Source organism: Loxodonta africana, chromosome 3 (assembly GCF_030014295.1).
Source record: "Loxodonta africana isolate mLoxAfr1 chromosome 3, mLoxAfr1.hap2, whole genome shotgun sequence".
Classification (NCBI taxonomy): Eukaryota; Metazoa; Chordata; class Mammalia; order Proboscidea; family Elephantidae; genus Loxodonta; species Loxodonta africana.
The window spans coordinates 182,821,550-182,840,338 of record NC_087344.1 but is presented as its reverse complement, the minus strand read 5'-3'; the positions used below and the strand labels follow the sequence as shown (position 1 = coordinate 182,840,338).

At 41.0% G+C, this 18,789-nt stretch overlaps 2 protein-coding genes across 2 annotated transcripts; one reads left to right on the top strand and one right to left on the bottom strand.

Moving 5' to 3' along the window:
* Positions 1 to 3,181: 3,181 nt before the first annotated feature.
* On the top strand, positions 3,182 to 4,127 carry LOC111750517 (late cornified envelope protein 2A-like). The gene has a single exon (XM_023547530.2). It carries the CDS (start codon positions 3,846 to 3,848, stop codon positions 4,125 to 4,127), a length of 282 nt encoding a protein of 93 aa, XP_023403298.1. The 5' UTR covers positions 3,182 to 3,845.
* An 8,871-nt stretch (positions 4,128 to 12,998) lies between these two features.
* LOC111750518 (late cornified envelope protein 2A-like) lies at positions 12,999 to 14,546 on the bottom strand. The gene has a single exon (XM_023547531.2). It carries the CDS (start codon positions 13,358 to 13,360, stop codon positions 13,079 to 13,081), a length of 282 nt encoding a protein of 93 aa, XP_023403299.1. The 5' UTR covers positions 13,361 to 14,546; the 3' UTR covers positions 12,999 to 13,078.
* Positions 14,547 to 18,789: the final 4,243 nt, after the last annotated feature.

Below are 18,789 nucleotides of genomic sequence, written 5' to 3'. Positions count from 1 at the left end.
AAAGGAGAGGTCCCTGACAAGGCAAAACAGATGAAGGAGAGAACTATGACCAGGAATCCCTTAAATGAGGGGTCCTGGACCAGGCTCCAGGGTGTGTCCTGACTGTGAAAGAAGGGGATATGACTCTTTCACATAAGGGTACATGCATGCTTATTACTGATATTTATGTCTCCTCTCCTCCCCTCCAGAAAGTCATGGAAGATGTCAGACTGCCTAACTTTTATCCAGAAACTAGATGTGATTTCAGTAAGGATTGAGACACTAGTCAATGGCTGCAGGTACCCAGGTCACTACGTGTCTATCCTTTTTTAGGAAACTGTGGGTCACACCCTAGCCTCCAGGCCTGGTCTATGAGCTGTGGCCTGAAGATGTGGATTGTCTGTTTTGAGTGGAGAGAAGAGGTTGGAATGAATTGAGAGATGTATTTACAAGAAAGAAACTGTAATGTAATTCATCCATTTTTTGTGGAAGGTAGAGAGAGACGAATGGATGGCATTGGTAAGGTTCCATACCTGGTGAATAGGAGAGGTGTTGCTACAAAAAGAGAGTATATTTGGGAGGTGAGTAGGCTTTGTGGTAGAAGGAGTGTAATGTTACAGCAAGGCCATTGCATCTCTACGAGACATTTGGCAGGATCAACTTGTAGGTCAGTGACTTTCTAAGCAAAGGGAAGGTGGTTAAAGGGAAGTATCTCAAATACTCCCCAGGTCATTCTCCTAATAACATTTAATTCATTGATTCATTCATCTAATCAGAATTCCATGAACAGTTGCCAGACTCCCCAGATAAGGAACACCTCGAAGTTCTCACGTTCTGGTGATGTGATGTGATATGTTGTGATGTGATGGTGATATGGCGACTGTAGAAGCAGACCCAAGAATACCTAGAATTCTTATACGCTGGTGCCAAAGGTCATGATGACTTGATTCCCAACAGCGGCTGTTTATATTAGATTACAAAATGATACATAGAAGTTTTACCTTCTGACGCTGGCTTTCTGGTGATGGGGTGCCCTTCGGCTTCTATCCAATCCCTCATCTACAGCTCTGAGTTTGTGCATGGGCATGTTAACATGCATTTGTACAGACACTGTGTACACATGCCAACCATAAAGGCACAGCTTTCTCATTCTCTTCCTTCAATGTTGCTATCATCTCTGTCTATGAGAATGAGGGAAACTAGAATGACATCACTGAAGGCATTGTCAGGTGAATCCGTATCCCAAGAATCCCACTAGGAAATGGTGGCTCAGGCAAATCTAGGCCCTAAACCTCATCTTCTTTGTGCAGATGGGTTTTCACAGTAGTCTTCAGAATGCCCACTTGACTGTGAGTGCCTGGAGGTCACAACACACACATTCACCTCTATAAACCTAAGTGTTCGGGCAGAACGTGCACTCAACATCTAGTAGATATTCAAACAACAATTTTTTAATTAATTATGCATGTCCACAAATCAAAAGTTTTCTCATTTTTTCTGAAAACCCTCAGGGTAGGGGACTATGACTATATATGAGACTAGATAAGGAACAAATTTAAGAAAGGCCATGTCTTAGTCAGATATACATTTAAACATCATCTACTCTCACCCGCTAGATGGGAAATGTGAAGGAAGAGATTGTCTCTCTTTTTCCAAGGTGTATTCCCAGTTCATGCCATACATTACAGTAAAGGTTTGATGAATGAATAAAATGAATCAATTAATGGTTGAATGAGCTTAATGCAAATCTACCTTGTCATTCAATAACAAGATTGAATAAACCATTTAATTCCCATTATCCCCTGGCTGGAAATAATTTTATTTCTTAGAATCCTGAAGTCATAATGTCGTTTTCCAGAATTTTTACTAGCCTAGTAATATTTTGAAATAAACTTCCTGAGGGTAACAACTGAATATTTTCCATCTCTCTGTCTCACACACTGACCACACTAAGTGCCTGGATCTAGCAAACATTCTTTAAAAATTGATGTTCATTAAGAATCTTCTTTGTGCCTTCTCAGGTCACAACAAATCAGTGAAGAAGGCAATAACCTGCCTGTTTTACAACTGAGGGCTTATATTGTCTAAAAGAATATCTTGAGGTACTCCAGCCCATAAATGGCAGAGTTGTAATTTGAACCCTGATCTCCTGATTGCAATTTGGTAGAATATTTGCTTTATTAGTCAGGGTTCTCCAGAGAACAAAATAGGAGACCTATCTACCTACCTACTTACTCACTACCTACTGACCAACCAACCTATCTATCTATCTATCTATCGAGAGAAACTTATTTTAAAGAATTGGCTCTCACCACTGTAGTTGCCGTTAAGTCCAAAACCCATACAAGGGGCAGCAGGCTGGAAAGGCTGGGAGGAAAACTATGTTACAGTCTTGAGGCAGAATTCCTTCTCTCATGAAACCTCAGTTTTGCTCTTAAGGTCTTCAGTTGATTGGATGAGGCCCACCCATTTTATTGAGGATAACTGGCTTTATTTAGAGTCAACTGATTTTAAGTGTTAGTCACATCTACAAAATTTCTCCACAGCAACATCCAGGCTAGTGTTTGACAAAACAACTGGGTACTATAGCCAAGCCAAGCTGACACATAAAATTAACTGTCGTGATTGTCTTATAAAAATTGCCTTGTAACAAAATATGCACTGGATTTTTGTAAGGCAAGGGGTTTAGTCATAATTATCGCAGTAAAAACAAAACAAAAAAAAAGCTGAGTAATCCACCTTGATCCATCTAATAATCCTGTCAGCAGGGACCTGAGGGCTACTGAAGGACCCAGAGTCAGGAGGTCAAGGAGGGTGGGTATATGGAGGGTCACATCCTAGGAAGGAGAGGTCACCTGGTTCTGTGTTCAGGAAAAATCAGCCTGATTGTGGAAACAGGGATTGGAAGATCATCCTCGGGGATGGGAGGAAGATGGAGTAAAATATTTCTACAAAGACATTGTGGTGTGGACCTCAGTTTCCTCAGAGGTCATCTGCTAAGCCTTTGTCCAGGCCCTGGCTCTTTGGGAATTCCCAGGCAGCTTCTCTGAGATCTGGCCTATGGCAGGCTGTAAAAGGCCAAAGCCTCTCTAGACTCCAGCCCCAGAAAGCATCATGGAAGCTCCCAAGGCCTCCTGGGAATGCAGGGACAGACATGAACAGGAATGTCAGGAATGACCCAGCAGGTTCCCTGGTTGTACAACAGTTGCCACCTGCCCCTCTCAGAGCCAAGCTGGGGGAATCCCTGTAAAAGCCATGGCTGGCTGGAGCAGATCATCTACTCAAACTCCCCAGGGTTGTGTCTGTGCTGGTGTCTGTGACCAGGGTGAGTGTGAGTGTGGGAGCCCCAAGGGACTCTGAGAGGACAAGGGAAGAGTTGACATCTGGGAGGTGGAAGGCAGTAAGAGGGATGTGGAGGAAGAGGGGATACTGAGGAAAGAGGGTCCTGCCTTGATTCTGTGATATGCTGAACAGAAGTAAGACTCAGGCTGAACCAAGTCTGTGGAAATCTGTCCTCATCTCAGGCATGTATGGGTCCCTCAGTTTGGTTAGGGGCATTACTCTCTTGTTAATAGAATGGGCACATCAGCGTGTGAATACTTTCTGCAGGCTCAGGAAGGATAAGAAATCCTGGCTACTTATTGTATACAAGAGTGAGAAGCTCCTTACTATGTCTGATTGTTGAGACGGCATATTTTATTCAGGGGAAAGGTTTCAGTTTTTTCTTTTCTTTACTGATGTGTATATGCTAGATATCCTTAACTATCACCATGTGATTTCATTTTAAAAGAGACCAAATTATCTTTCTTGCTTTAGGTGTCTAAAGAGTTTCATTATTCATTTTCAGGTTGAAAAGTCCTGCTAAGATGTCCTGCCAGCAGAGCCAGCAACAGTGCCAGCCCCTTCCCAAATGCCCCCCCAAGTGCCCTCCCAAGTGTCCCACACCCAAGTGCCCCCCAAAGTGTCCCCCAAAGTGCCCTCCAGTCTCTCCCTGCTGCAGTGGTAGCTCTGGGGCTGGCAGCTGCTGCCTGAGCCACCACCACAGGCCTCATCTCTTCCACCGGCACAGGCACCAGAGCCCTGACTGCTGTGAGTGTGAGCCCTCCGGTGGCTCTGGCTGCGGCTCTGACTCTGGAGGTTGCTGCTGACTCAGACCTTGGGCATCACAGAGAAACACTTATGAAGCAACCCCAAGGCATGGATCTACCTTAGGGTGATGCTTTTCCTGCTCTCTCTTCTCCTGTTCATGGGGCTGATGGTCCTATGAAAGAGTTCTGTGTGTTCTAAAGTCCCAAGTCCATCCTGGATCCTGATCATCTCTTCCTCCTTTGCATCATACAACAATAAAGCTCCTATTGTGTATTCAGAAGTTATCCTGGTCATTGCCAATTCTTTCATTCTTTCCAAGTCCCTAAAGCCCAGACCTCCAGCAACGCACTTAGGGTACCGTGGGAAGAGTAGAGTCTGAGAAAGGGATAAGCTAGAAACAGTTTCCAGGGATACAAGCATCTAAGAACAATCTTACATTAGAGTATTCAATGGGATTATCTCTGCACACTTGATCTTCTTGGCCCGGGCGGTGGTAGGAAGGGTCTGGGAGCCCCAGGGCTGAACACTTTTGGCTGTGAGCCTCCTGGCCAGCTTATCCCACTGCACTCAAAATTATTCTCATTTTCTCTGTGTCCCACACTTTAAGAAAATTTGAAACTTCTTTGGAATTCTAAGGAGATGGACAAAAGTGTATTTAACAGAGCTGTTCCATTTGGTTAAAAAAATGCTTTGCATAGAATTAAAATCTTGATCTACTTCTGAAAGATCAGCCATTGAGAACTCTATGGAGCACAGTTCTACTCTGAAACTCATGGCGTTCCCATGAGTTGGAACTGACTCAATGGCAACTGGTTAGGGACCAGCTTAAGTGACAACACATTGCCACTAACCTGCTTGCCAGGGAAGGTAAGTCTGCTTAGCTCTTGCCTTTATTCATGTTCCAGCCCCTCCTCTGAACAGCTGTTAAATAAATATTTAAACCATTTAAGGCTTGAGAAGCACCGGGTATGAATCTACCCAGTCCCACTGACTCAGTCCATTGCTCAGTGAGACGTAGAATGCTCTGAGGGTCACAGGGTGTGAAACTGGAATGTAGGCCAATCCCCCACTATTATTCCTGCCACCTGCCTCACCTGCTGAGGCTGAGGCCTGGTGGATGAGGAGGGTAATTAATAGAAATGATGCTGTCATATACCTGCAAAATGAGCTTCACAACCCAGCAATCCAGACTGGGGCTGGCCTTCCTTAAATTCACACCTTCTCAGCTCAATCACTGACAATTTTAGGGTACAGAAGCAGCTTGCTCTGATGGTTGGGACTCTGTGACTGGAGGAGGAGGTTTGAAGGAAAGGTAAGGACACCGTGAGCGGACATACAGAATCATAGTCTATCAGCCAGGCTGAGAGGTCTCTATGTAGAAATGATCGACTCAGATTGGAGCGAGACCCTGATGAGGCTGGGCTCCCTAAACAAGGCTTCCCACCCCCTTCTCTGGATGAGAGCAGTAGCTACCACCTTACATCTCTATAAGCTGCCACTCTAATTCCTTCCCTATAATGCTGAGGGCTTTTTCCTTGTTGCTTTTTGTAATTGCAACTTTGTAGTTGTTAATTTAATTTGAAATTCTGTACTAGCAATTTTGGGAGTACCTGGGTAGTGCAAATGGTTAAGCACTCTACTATTAGCTGAAAAGTTGGTGGTTCAAACCCACCCAGAGGTACCTCAGAAGACAGGCCTGAAGATCTGCTTCAGAAAGGTCACAGCAGTGAAAACCCTGTGGAGCAGTTCTACTTTGCATACGTGGGGTTCCCACAAGCCAAAATCGACTCAAGTGCAACCAACAACAACTTGTTGTTATTAACGTAATTAATTAATACCTAATTGCCCCAGAATCATATATTTACATTTTATCCTTTTCCTACTTTTCTGAACTATCACCTGTGCCATATGTCAAGGGCACAAATGTAGGTATACCTATCTCTAGGCATTCTATTCTGTTCCATTTTTCTATTTGTCCACTCCTGCTCCAATATCACATTGGTATAATTAATATAGTTAAATAGAAAATCTTGGTATCTAGTAGATACCCAACCTTGTTCTACATCAAGAATGACTTGACACTTTTGGTCGTTTGAACTTCTATACATGTATTCCAATTTTTGTGGGTTTGTTAAATTGTTAAAAAATGAAAAAAATAATACAATTCTCATGTATGTGCATATTTATTGATATAAATTGATCTCTGAGCACTGCTTTAGCTGTGTCCCAAAGGTTCTGATAGGAAGTGTTTTCATTCTCATTGGGTTCTATGCATTTCTGTATTCCATCCTTCATGTCTTTTTTCCAAGCCGTTTTTCAGCAGGCTATTGTTCAGTTTACAAGTGTTTGATTTGTTTTCCCTGCTGTTTCTGTTATTGATTTCTACTTTTATGGCCCTATAATCAGAGAAGATGCTTTGTGATATTTCGATGTTTTGGATTCTGCTAAGGCTTGCTTTATGACCTAATATGTGGTCTATTCTAGAGAATATTCCGTGTGCGCTGGAAAAGAAAGTATACTTGGCTGCTGTTGGGTGGAGTGTTCTGTATATGTCTGTGAGGTCAAGTTGATTTATTATGGCATTTTTATCTTCTGTGTCTTTATTGAGCTTCTTTCTAGATGTTCTGTCCTTCACCAAAAGTAGTGTGTTGACCAAAAGTAGTGTGTTGAATTCTCCTACTATTATTGTGGAGCCATCTATCTCACTTTTCAATGCTGTTAGAGTTTGTTTTATGTGTCTTGAAGCCCTGTCATTGGGTGCATAAATATATAGTATGGTTATAGCCTCCTGTTATATTGTCCCTTTAATCAATATACAGTGTCCTTCCTTATCCTTAGTGGTGGATTTAACTTTAAAGTCTATTTTGTCAGAAATTAATATTGCCACTCCTGCTCTTTTTTGATTGTTTGCTTGATATACATTTTTTCCATCCCTTGAGTTTTTTTTTTTTTTTTTGAGTTTTAGTTTGTTTGTGTCTTTAAGTCTAAGGTGTCTCTCATAGGCAGCATATAGACAGTGTTTTTTTAATCCATTCTGCCGCTCTCTGTCTCATTATTGGTGTATTTAGTCCATTTATTTTCAGCATAATTATGGATAGGTACGAGTTTAGTGCTGTTATTTTGATGTGTTTTGTGTGTGTTCTTGACATTTTCTTTTTCACACTTAATATTCTAATGCTGAGTAGTTTATCTTTATATGTTGTCTGTTCCTCTTGTTCTTTGTTGCTGATTCTGTTTTTCCTGAGCCTTTATTTTTTTCTTGTGTTTTATTTTGATAAGTAGAATTGTTAGTCTACTTTGTGGCTACCTTAACATTTACCCCTATTTTTCTAAGTTTAAACCTAACTTTTGTTTCTTTATATCACCTTTACTTCCTCTCCATATGAAAGATCTATGACTACATCTTATAGTCCCTCTTCATTGCTTTACTGTCATCTTTTACATAATGACATCACTGTTTCCCTGTTCTGAGCATTTTTTAATCTTGATTTATTTTTGTGATTTCCCTATCTGGGTTGACATCTGGTTGCTCTGTCCTGTGTTCTGGTCTTGGGTTGATATCTGATATTGATTTTCTAACCAGTGAACTCCCTTAAGAATTTCTTGTAGTTTTGGTTTGGTTTTTACAAACTCCCTAAACCTCTGTTTATCTGGAAATGTCCTAATTTTGCCTTCATATTTTTTTTTTTTTTATTTGAGAGAGAGTTTTGCTAGATATATGATTCTTGGTGGGCAATTTTTTTTTCCTTCAATGCTTTGTGTAAGTCATCCCTGTGCCTTCTTGCCTGCATGGTTTCTGCCAAGTAGTCCAAGTTTATTCTTATTGACTCTTCTTTGTAGGTGACTTTTTGTTTATGCCTAGCCACTCTTAAAATTCTCTCTTATTTTGGTTTTGGAAAGTTTGATTATAATATGTCCTGGTGACTCTCTTTTGAGCTCTATCTTATGTGGAGTTCAATGAGAGTCTTGGATAGATATCTTCTCATCTTTCACGATATCAGAGAAGTTGTCTGCCAGCAACTCTTCAACAATTCTCTTTGTTTTTTTCTGATATCCCTCTCTGTTTTGGTACTGCAATCACTAGTATATTATCTCTCTTGAAACGGTCCCATGTGATTCTTAGGGTTTCTTCATTTTTTTAAGTTCTTTTTTCTGGTTTTTCCTCTACTATATTGGTCCCAAGTGTTTTACCTTCGGTCTCACTAATTCTGCCTTCCAGTTCCTCAATTCTGCTCCTCTGATTTTCTATTGAGTTGTCTGATTCCGTAATTTTATTGATAATTTTCTGAATTTCTGATTACTCTCTTTGGATTCTTGTAGTCTATTAAATTTTTAATTATGTTTTTGAATAGCCTTTTTAATTTCTTTCACTGCTTTATCTGTGTGTCCCTTGGATTTCTAAGTTTTCCTTGATCTCCTTCCTGATGCCTTGAATAGTTCTTTTGTATGCTGCATCGGGTAATTCCAGGAAGACACCTTTATCTGGAAGATTCCTTGATTCTTTGTTCTGAGAGCTTGTTGAAGCCATCATGGTCTTCTTTATGTGATTTGATATTGACTGTTGTCTCCCAGCCATCTATAAGTTATTGTATTAATTTATCTTATGTTTGTTTACTGTAGCCTAGCTTCACATTTGTTTTGTTTTGATATGCCCAAATATGCTGCTTGAGTGAGCTAGCTTGATTATTTTCACCTTTGAAGTTCTAACGTTCTGTCCCCAGATGGCTAGAGCTGTTACCAGGTATATGAGCCTAGGAGTCCATTCACTTTTCTTGAGTGGATTCAGCTCGGGTGTACAGGTAGTTGGTCATCAAGTATGTGGTACAGGCTCTGTCCTACAGTCTTAGAGGGGCAGCTGTGATTGGTACTGGCACAGGTATCTGGTTGCAGCAGGGTGTCATGCTCTGAACAAGGCAGGGGGCTAACAACTGTCTCCCAAGTGTCTGTGAAGAAAGCACATCCCTGTTCCCTAGACTGCAGGTGGGTGGGTTGTGTAGGCAGGCCGTGGACACCAAACACCTTTGGTTGTAAGGACTGAGAGGTACCACTTATTCTTGGATCCCTGTTGTGGGTGGCTAGATGAGATGGGTGGAGCCACCAGTCCTTAGGTCCCTGATGTGGGTAAGTGAGGACCCTGTTTAGTAGGCAAAGTGGTGACAAACATCAAACACTCACCTATCCACCACACAGCTGAAACATTTGCTGTCTGCCAACAAGGACCTATTCTCCTGAAATGGGCCCACACAGGTCCATGCATGGGTGAAAGTTATTTAAAGTTCGTGGCTCATTTGTGCCTGAACAGGAGCTGCTTCTGTCCTGAAAGAGCCAACTTAGTGAACCTGGCAGATTATCTTTTCCCCCAATTGTTAAATGACTCAGACCTATCTGAGGCCCAGGAAAATTGACAGCCACAGAAGCCAGCATGGGGCTGGGGGTGAGGTAAAATAAAAGCAAGTAATTAGCTTTTGCCAAGAGCACCATTCTTTTCTGGTTCTAGAGGTATAAGCAGGTTGTGTGGTTCCTTGTCTCTCCCTGAGGAAACTAAGTCCAGAATGCTACCACGAGCCTCACTGTGGTCACTCAGATCATGCCTGAGGGTTCTCGTAGAATCAGGTCCTGCAGCTCCTCGCCACTTCTGAACCATCTCTCCCTCCCCCTGTCCCTCAGTCTATTTTCTAACTTTGCCTTTGCTGTTCAGGGCTCCTAGCTTGTCATATGTACAATGGTTTCATTTGTGTTTTCAAGTCTTTGTTGTAAGAGGGATCACCGGAAGCATCTTACTACTCTGCAATCTTGGCCCCACCTCCAGAAATCTGTTTAACATTTTTCAGGAACTGTCAAACTGTTTCCCAAAGTGAATGTGTCGTCTTACATTCCCACCAGCAATGTTTGAAGGTTCCAATTTCTCCGCATCCTTGTCAACTCTTGTTGTTGCATGTCTTTTTGATTATAGCCATCCTAGTATGTGTGAATGATATTACATTGTGGTTTTTATTTGCATTTCTCTGATGTGTTTCTTTTCATGGGCATTTGGCCACTTGTATACCTTCTTGGAAGAAATGTCTGTTCAGATACTTTTCCTATTTTTTAATTAAGTTATTTGTCTTTTTATTATTGAGTTGTAAATGTTCTTTATATATTCGTGATATAATCTCTTACCAGATATATGGTTTCTAAATATTTTCTCCCATTCTGAAGACGGTCTTTTCACTTTCTAGGTAGTGTCCTTTGAAGCACAAAGTTTTAACTTTTGATTAAGTTTAATTTGTCAATTTTTCCTTTTGTCACTTGTGAATTTGGTGCCATAGCTAAGAAACCATTTCCTGACCCAAGAAAATAAAGATTTATACCTATGTTTTCTTTAAGAGTTTAATAGTTTTGGGGTCTTATATTCAGGTTTATGGACCAATTTGAGTTAATTTGTCTGTATGATGTGAGAAACAGGTTCAACTTCATTCTTTTGCGTGTAGTTATCCAGTTGTCTCAGCACCATTTGTTGAAAAGAGTATTCTTTGTTCCATTTAATTGTTTTGGCACCTTTGTCAAATTAATTAATTAATTATAAATGTAATAGTTTATTTCTGGGCTCTCAATTTCATTTCATTAATCTCTATGTCTGTTCTTATGAGCTCTGGAGACCCAGTGCATAAAAGCTTGGCTGCTAACCAAAAGGTTGGCAACTCAAATCAAACACCCCTTCTTGGAAACCCTGTGGGGTGATTCTACTTTCTCCTATATGGTCTCTGTGTGTCAGAATAGACTCAATGCCAACAGGTTTTACTCTTATGGAATATCACAGTCCTGATTACTGAAGCTTGATAGTAAGGTTTTAAATCAGGAAGCATAAGACCTCCAGCTTTGTTCTTTTTCAAGAATGTTATGGCTATTCTAGGTCCCTTGTATTTCCATAAGAATTTTAGTATTTTTTCATTTTTTAGCAATTTAACAAGTTAAGGGAAATATATATATAGAAGTTCAAACGGTCAAAAGTGTCAAGTCATTTTTGATGTAGAACAAGATTGGATATCTACTAGATATCAAGATTTACTGTTTAACTATATTAATTATAGCAGTACGATATTGGAGCACAAGTAGACAAATAGAAAAATGGAACAGAATAGAATGTCCCACATTTGTGCCTTTGACATATGGCATAGGTGATAGTTCAGAAAAATAGTAAAAGGATAAAACGTAAATATATGATTCTGAGGCAATTAAGTATTAATTAAGTTAATAACCATTAAGAAGTTGTTGTTGGTTGCCTTTGAGTCTATCCTGGCTCACGGAAACCCCATGTCTGCAAGGTAGAACTGCTCCACAGGGTTTCCATGGCTGTGACCTTTCTGAAGCAGATCTCCAAACTTGTCTTCTGAGGTAGCTCTGGGTGGATTTGAACCACCAACTTTTCAGCTAATAGTAGAGTGCTTAACCATTTGCACTACCCAGGTACTCCCAAAATTGCTAGTACAGAATTTCAAATGAAACCAACAATGACATTACAAAATGCATTACAAAACCATAATTACAGAAGACAAGGAAAAAGCCTCAGCATTTCAGGGAAGGAATTAGAGTGGAAATCCATAGAGATGTAAGTTGGTAGCTACTGCTGTCATCCAGAGAAGAAGGTGGGAAACATTTTTTAGAGAGCCAAGTCTCATCAGAGTCTTGCTCCAATCTGAGTCAATCGTTTCCCACATAGAGACCTCTCAGCCTGGCTGATAGACTATGATTCCATATGTCCCCTCATGGTGTCCTTACCTCCCTTCAAACCTCCTCCTCAAAACGTAGAGTGACAACCATCAGAGCAAACTGCTTCTGTGCCTTAAATTCTAAGTGACTGATCTGAGAAGATGTGAATTTAAGGATGGCCGGTCCCAGTCCTGATTGCTTGGGTTGTGAAGTTCATTTTGCAGGTACACAACAGTGTTGTTACTATTAGTTATCCTCCTCATCCACCAGGCCTGAACCTCATTAGCTGAGCCAGGTGGCAGGAATAAAAGTGGGGTGTGGGTCCACATTGCAGTTTCACACTCTGTGATCCTCAGACCACTCTACTTCTCACTGAGAAATGGACTGAGCCAGTGGGAATGGGTGGATTCATACTTGGGTACTTCTCAAGCTTCAGGTTGTTTAAATATTTAACATCTGTTCAGAGGTGAGGCTGGAACATGAACAAAGGCAAGAACTAAGAAGACTTACCTTCCCTGGCAAGCAGCTAAGTGGCAATGTGTTGTCACTTAAGCTTGCCCATAACCAGTGCCATCAACTCAGTTCCAACTCACAGCAACCCCATGAGTTTCAGAGTAGAACTGAGCTCCATAGAGTTTTCAATGGCTTGTCTTTCAGAACTAGATCGGGATTTTATGTCTATACAAAGCATTTTTTTTTTAATCAAATGAGACGGGTTCTGTTAAATACAACTTAGTCCATCTCCTTGGATTTCCAAAGAATTTTCAAATTTTATTAAAGCATTGCACACAGAGAAAATGAAAATAATTTTCAGCATGGTGGGTTAAACTGGCCAGGAGGCTCACAGCCAAAAGTGCTCATCTCTGGTGCTCCCAGACCCTTCCATCTACCACCTGGACAAAGAAGATAGAGTTTGCAGAGATAATCCCATTGAATGCTCTAATACAAGATTGTTCTTAGATGCTTGTATCCCTGGAAACTGTTTCTAGCTTATCCCTTTCTCAGACTCTACTCTTACCATGGCACCCTAAGTGTGTTGCTGGAGGTCTGGGCTTTAGGGACTTGGAAAGAATGAAATAATTGACAATGACCAGGATAACTTCTGAATACACAATAGGAGCTTTATTGTTGTATGATGCAAAGGAGGAAGAGATGATCAGGATCCAGGATGGACTTGGGACTTTAGAACACACAGAACTCTTTCATAGGACCATCAGCCCCATGAACAGGAGAAGAGAGAGCAGGAAAAGCATCACCCTAGGGTAGATCCATGCCTTGGGGTTGCTTCATAAGTGTTTCTCTGTGATGCCCAAGGTCTGAGTCAGCAGCAACCTCCAGAGTCAGAGCAGCAGCCAGAGCCACCGGAGGGCTCACACTCACAGCAGTCAGGGCTCTGGTGCCTGTGCCGGTGGAAGAGATGAGGCCTGTGGTGGTGGCTCAGGCAGCAGCTGCCAGCCCCAGAGCTACCACTGCAGCAGGGAGAGACTGGAGGGCACTTTGGGGGACACTTTGGGGGGCACTTGGGTGTGGGACACTTGGGAGGGCACTTGGGGGGGCATTTGGGAAGGGGCTGGCACTGTTGCTGGCTCTGCTGGCAGGACATCTTAGCAGGACTTTTCAACCTGAAAATGAATAATGAAACTCTTTAGACACCTAAAGCAAGAAAGATAATTTGGTCTCTTTTAAAATGAAATCACATGGTGATAGTTAAGGATATCTAGCATATACACATCAGTAAGGAAAAGAAAAAACTGAAACCTTTCCCCTGAATAAAATATGCCGTCTCAACAATCAGACATAGTAAGGAGCTTCTCACTCTTGTATACAATAAGTAGCCAGGATTTCTTATCCTTCCTCAGCCTGCAGAAAGCATTCACACGCTGACGTACCCATTCTATTAACAAGAGAGTAATGCCCCTAACCAAACTGAGGGACCCACACATGCCTGAGATGAGGACAGATTTCCACAGACTTGGTTCAGGCTGAGTCTTGCTTACGTTCAGTATATTACAGAATCAAGGCAGGACCTTCTTTCATCAGTCCCCCATCCCTCCCTCACCATCTCTCTGCCTACCTACCACCTCCCAGCTGTCTCATCTTCTCTGTTACTCTCAGAGCACCTTGGGCTTCCCACACTCACACTGGTTAGAGACAGGAGCACAGACACGTCCCAAGGAAGTTCGAGTAGATGAGGTGCTCCAGCCAGGCTTGGCTTTTATAGGGGTTTCCCCAGCTTGGCTCTGGGAGGGGCAGGAGGTAACTGTTGCACAACCAGGCCACGTGCTGGGTCATTCCTGACATTCCCCTGCCTCCCTGTCCCTGCAGTCCCAGAAGATCTTGGGAGCTCCCAGCACACCCTCTGAGGCTAAAGCCTAGAAGGGCTTTGGCGAGTCGCAGCCTGCCACAGGACAGGTCTCTGAGAAGCTGCATGGGAATTCCCAAAAATCCAGGTCCTAGACAAAGGCTTAGCAGATGACCTCTGAGGAAACTGAGGTCCACACCACAACTTCTTTGTAGAGGTGTTTTACTCCATCTTCCTCCCATTCCCATGGTTGATCTTCCAAGCCTGCTTCCATAGTGAGCCTGGTTTCTCTGAAACAGAGAAACAGGGAATGTCTCCTTCCTAGGATGTGCTCCTCTACATACCCACCCTCCTTGCCCTGACCCCTGATCCTTGAGTAGCCCTCAGATTCCTGCTGACAGATTTCTAGATGGATCAAGGTGGTTTCCTCAGCTTTTTTTTTTTTTTTTAATGGTAAAGATTGTGACTAAACCCCTCCACTTGCAAACAAACCGAGTGCATATTTTGCTACAAGTTAGTTTTTATAAGACAATCATGACAGTTAATTTTATGTGTCAATTGGCTGGCCTATAGTGCCCAGTTGTTTTGTCAAACACTAGTCTAGATGTTGCTGTGAAGAAATTTTCTAAACGTGATTAACATTTACTATTAGTTGACTCTAAGTAGATTACCCTCAATAATATGGGTAGGCCTCATCCAATCAGCTGACGGCCTTAAGAGCAAAAACTGTGGTTTCATGGAGAAAAGAAATTATGCCTCAAGACTGTAACATAGTTTTCCCCCCAGTGTTTCCAGTCTGTTGCCCATTCTATGGGCTTTGGACTTACCAGCTCCTATAGTTGTATAAGCCAATTCCTTAGAATGAATTTCTCTTGATAGATAAATAGATAGGTAGATAGCTAGGTAGGTAGGTAGGTTATTATGTAGTAGGTCAGTAAGTAGGTAGAAAGATATATCTCTTATTCTGTTTCTCTGAAGAACCCTGACTAATAAACCAATATTCTACCAAATGGCAATGAGGAGATCAGGGTTCAAATTATAACTCTGCCATTTATGACCTGGGGTGCCTCAAGATATTCATTTAGACAATATAACCTCTCAACTGTAAAACAGGCAGGTTAGTACCTTCCTCACTGAATTAGTGAGACCTGAGAAGGCACGAAGAAGATTCTTAATGAGCTTCAATTATTAAAGAATGTTTGCTAGATCCAGACATGTTGTCTGGTCAGTAAGTGAGACAGAGAAATGGAAAATACTCATTGCTGTCCTCAAGAAGCTTATTTCAAATTATTATTAGACTAGTGAAAATTCTCCTGGAAAATAAGGATCCTAAAAAGTAATTATTTCTAGCCAAAGGATGATGGGAATTAAATAATCTTGTTATTGACTGAGAGGGTAGTCAGATTTGGATTAGACTCATTCAATAATTAATTGATTTTTTTAATCATCAAATGTTTAATGTATGGAATGAACTGGGAATATACCTTGGAAAAAGAGAGACAATCTCCATCTCACTTATCCCCTCTAGCAGGTAAGAATATATGATGTTTCAGTGTATATCGGACTGAGATATGGCCTATCTTAAATTTGCTCATTATCTAGTCCCATATATAGTCATAGTCCCCTACTCTGAGGGTTTTCAGAAAAAATGAGAAAATTTTTGATTTGTGAACATACATAATTAATTATAAAAATGCTGTTTGAATATCTACTAGATGTCGAGTGCACGTTCTGCCCAAACACTTAGGTTTATAGAGGTGAACGTGTGTGTTGTAACCTCCAGGCATTCACAGTCAAGTGGGCATTCTGAATACTACTGTGAAAACCCATATGCATAAAAGAAGATGAGGTTTAGGGGCCCAAATTGTCTGAGCCACCATTTCCCAATGAGATTCTTGGGACACTGGTTCACCTCACAGTTCCTTCAGTGATGTCATTCTAGGTTTCCTCATTCTTGTTGACACAGATGATAGTAACAATGAAGGAAGAGAAAGAAAAAGCTGTATCTTTATGGTTGGAAGTGTGTACATGGCCATGCACAACCTCAGAAATTTAGATGAGGGATTGGATAGAAGGCTACAAAGCTGATGGGTACCCCATCACAAGAAAGCCAGTATAAGGAGGGGAAAAGTCCTTCTGTGTATCCTTTGGTGATCTAATATAAACAGCCAGTGTTGGGAATCAACTCATCATGACCTCTGGCACCAGCATATAAGAATTCTAGGTATTCTTGAGTCTATACCTACAGTCAGCATATCACCATCACATTACAACACATCACCAGAATGTGAGAATCCGGGGTGATCCTGACCTGGGGAGTCTAGCAACTGTCCATGGAGTGCTGATTAGATGAATGAATCAATGAATTAAATGTTATTAGAAGAATGACCTGGGGAGTATTTGAGATGCTCCCCTTGAACCACCTCTACACTGCCTAGAAAGTCACTGACCTGCAAATTGATCTTGCCAAATGTCTCTCAAAGATGCAAAAGCCTTTCTGTAACATTACACTTACTCTGCCACAAAGCCTACTCACCTCCCAAATATACTTTTTCTTTTTGGCAACACCTCTCTATTCACCAGGTATGGGACTTTACCAATGCCATCCATTCATCTCTCTCTACCTTCCACAAAGGATGGATGAATTACTTATGGTTTCTTCCTATAAAATATATCTCTCAATTCAACCTCCTCTCCCAACTGAAAACAGATAATCCACATATTGAGGCCCCAATTCACAGACCAGGCCTGGAGACTAGGGTGTGACCTACACTTTCCTAAGAAATGATGGATACATAGTGACCTGGGTACCTACAGCCTTTGACCAATGTCTCAGTCCTTACTGAAGTCACATCTAGATTCTAGATATCAGTTAGGCACCCTGGCATCTTCCATGACTTTCTGGGGGGGAATAGAGGAGACATGACTATCAGGAATAAGCATGCATGCACCCCTATGTGTAAGAGTCATATCCCCTCCTCTCACAGCTAGGACACACCCTGGAGCTTGGTGCAGGACCCCTTATATAAGAGGTTGCTGGTCATTGTTCTCTCCCTCATCTGTTTTGCCTTGTCAGGGACCTCTCCTCTTCTTCATCCATCATTATTTTGAGTTTATCTATGGAAGTCACGGAAGTGGTTCTTAACAGGTGTGGGGCAGGCAAATAGAGAGCCCCACTGGGAGAGCTGGTTCAAGAAAAGACAGAAGGACAAGGAAGAAGAGAAAGGCATGAGAAACAGAAATGTATTCTGTGCAGTGTGGGAACTAGCCCAGAATTAATAGTTCTTGGGGGCAGAGGAGAAGGCAACAGTTGCTCTGACTCTAGCTTGTTGAGAAGAACTTACTCTAAACTGTTTTGATATCACATGTGATAAATGGTGTGGGCCTTCTCAGTTCAGCTGCAGAGTACTGGTTAGGAACAAGTTTCTGGAGCTGAACTACTTGGGTTCAAATGCTCAGAACCATATACTTGCTATAAAACCTTAAGTGAGTTCTTAAATTGTGTCTTCATTTTTGCATCTGAGGAAAAACAAAAAATCAGGACAACATAAACAAACATACAATCAATAAATATAATAACACCTTAATGTCTCATAGACAACAGACAATATCAAATCACATAAAGAAGCAGAACAAAATGGCTCAAGCAAGTGGCCATACTAAAGGGTCAAAAAATCTTTCTGAGGAAGAAATCTAGTAGAACTAACTGATAAGGAATTCAAGACTTATATAAAGGACCCTCCAAGAGATTAAGAAAGAGATCAAGGAAAACACAGGTAAAACCAGGGAAAACACAGACAAAAATTCTAGAAGAATTCAGGAAAACAATACAGGAACAAAATGACAAGATAAATAGACAATTAGAAACCATACAAAACAGCAACTAGAAATCCAGAAGATTAAAAACAAAATTTCAGAAATAGATAACTTAGTGGAGGGATGTAAGAGTAATATTGAATTAATGGAAGACAGAATCAGCAAATAGAAGGCAAATCCCTTGATACTAATTTATTTGAAGAACATTCAGAAAAAAAGAATGAAGATGGAGAAACCAAAGAGTTATGTGGGTCATTATAAGAGGAGTAATTTATTCATGATAGGAATTCCAGAACAGATGGAGACTAAATAAATAAATAACAACAACAACAAAGCACAGAATAAATGTTTGAAGATTTGCTGGCAGAAAACTTCCCTAATGTGATAAAAGATGTAAAATATTCAACAAAGAAGTGCTACAAACCCCATACAGGATAAACCCCAAAAGAAACTCATCAAGGAGTATTATAGTCAAACTTGTCAAAACCAAAGAAAAATTCTGGGACCAGCAAAGAGAAAACGAGCTTTCACCTATAAAGGAGAACCAGTAAGACTAAGTAAGCTCTGATTTCTCAGCAGAAATCACGTTGGCAAGAAGACAATGGAATGACATATACAAAACCCTACAAGAAAAAGATTTGCCAACCAAAAATTTCATATCTAGCAAAATTGTTTCTCAAATATGTCAATGAAACGAGGACAATTCCATATAAAGAGAATTTAAGAGAATTTCTAAAAACTAGAGAAACCTTACAAGAAATATTAAAGGGAGTTGTTCAGATAGTGAGCCAACATCAGACAACCTGAAATTAAGACAATGTTATATCACCCAGATACCAACAAGACAAAGAATTCAAAATAAATAAATAAATAAACCTACAAGACAGAAAACAGAGAGCCAGAGATAGCAATCC

Excerpts from the sequence above, each read along its gene's own strand:
- LOC111750517 (XM_023547530.2), top strand. The coding sequence starts at position 3,846 with ATGTCCTGCCAGCAGAGCCAGCAACAGTGCCAGCCCCTTCCCAAATGC.
- LOC111750518 (XM_023547531.2), bottom strand. The coding sequence starts at position 13,360 with ATGTCCTGCCAGCAGAGCCAGCAACAGTGCCAGCCCCTTCCCAAATGC.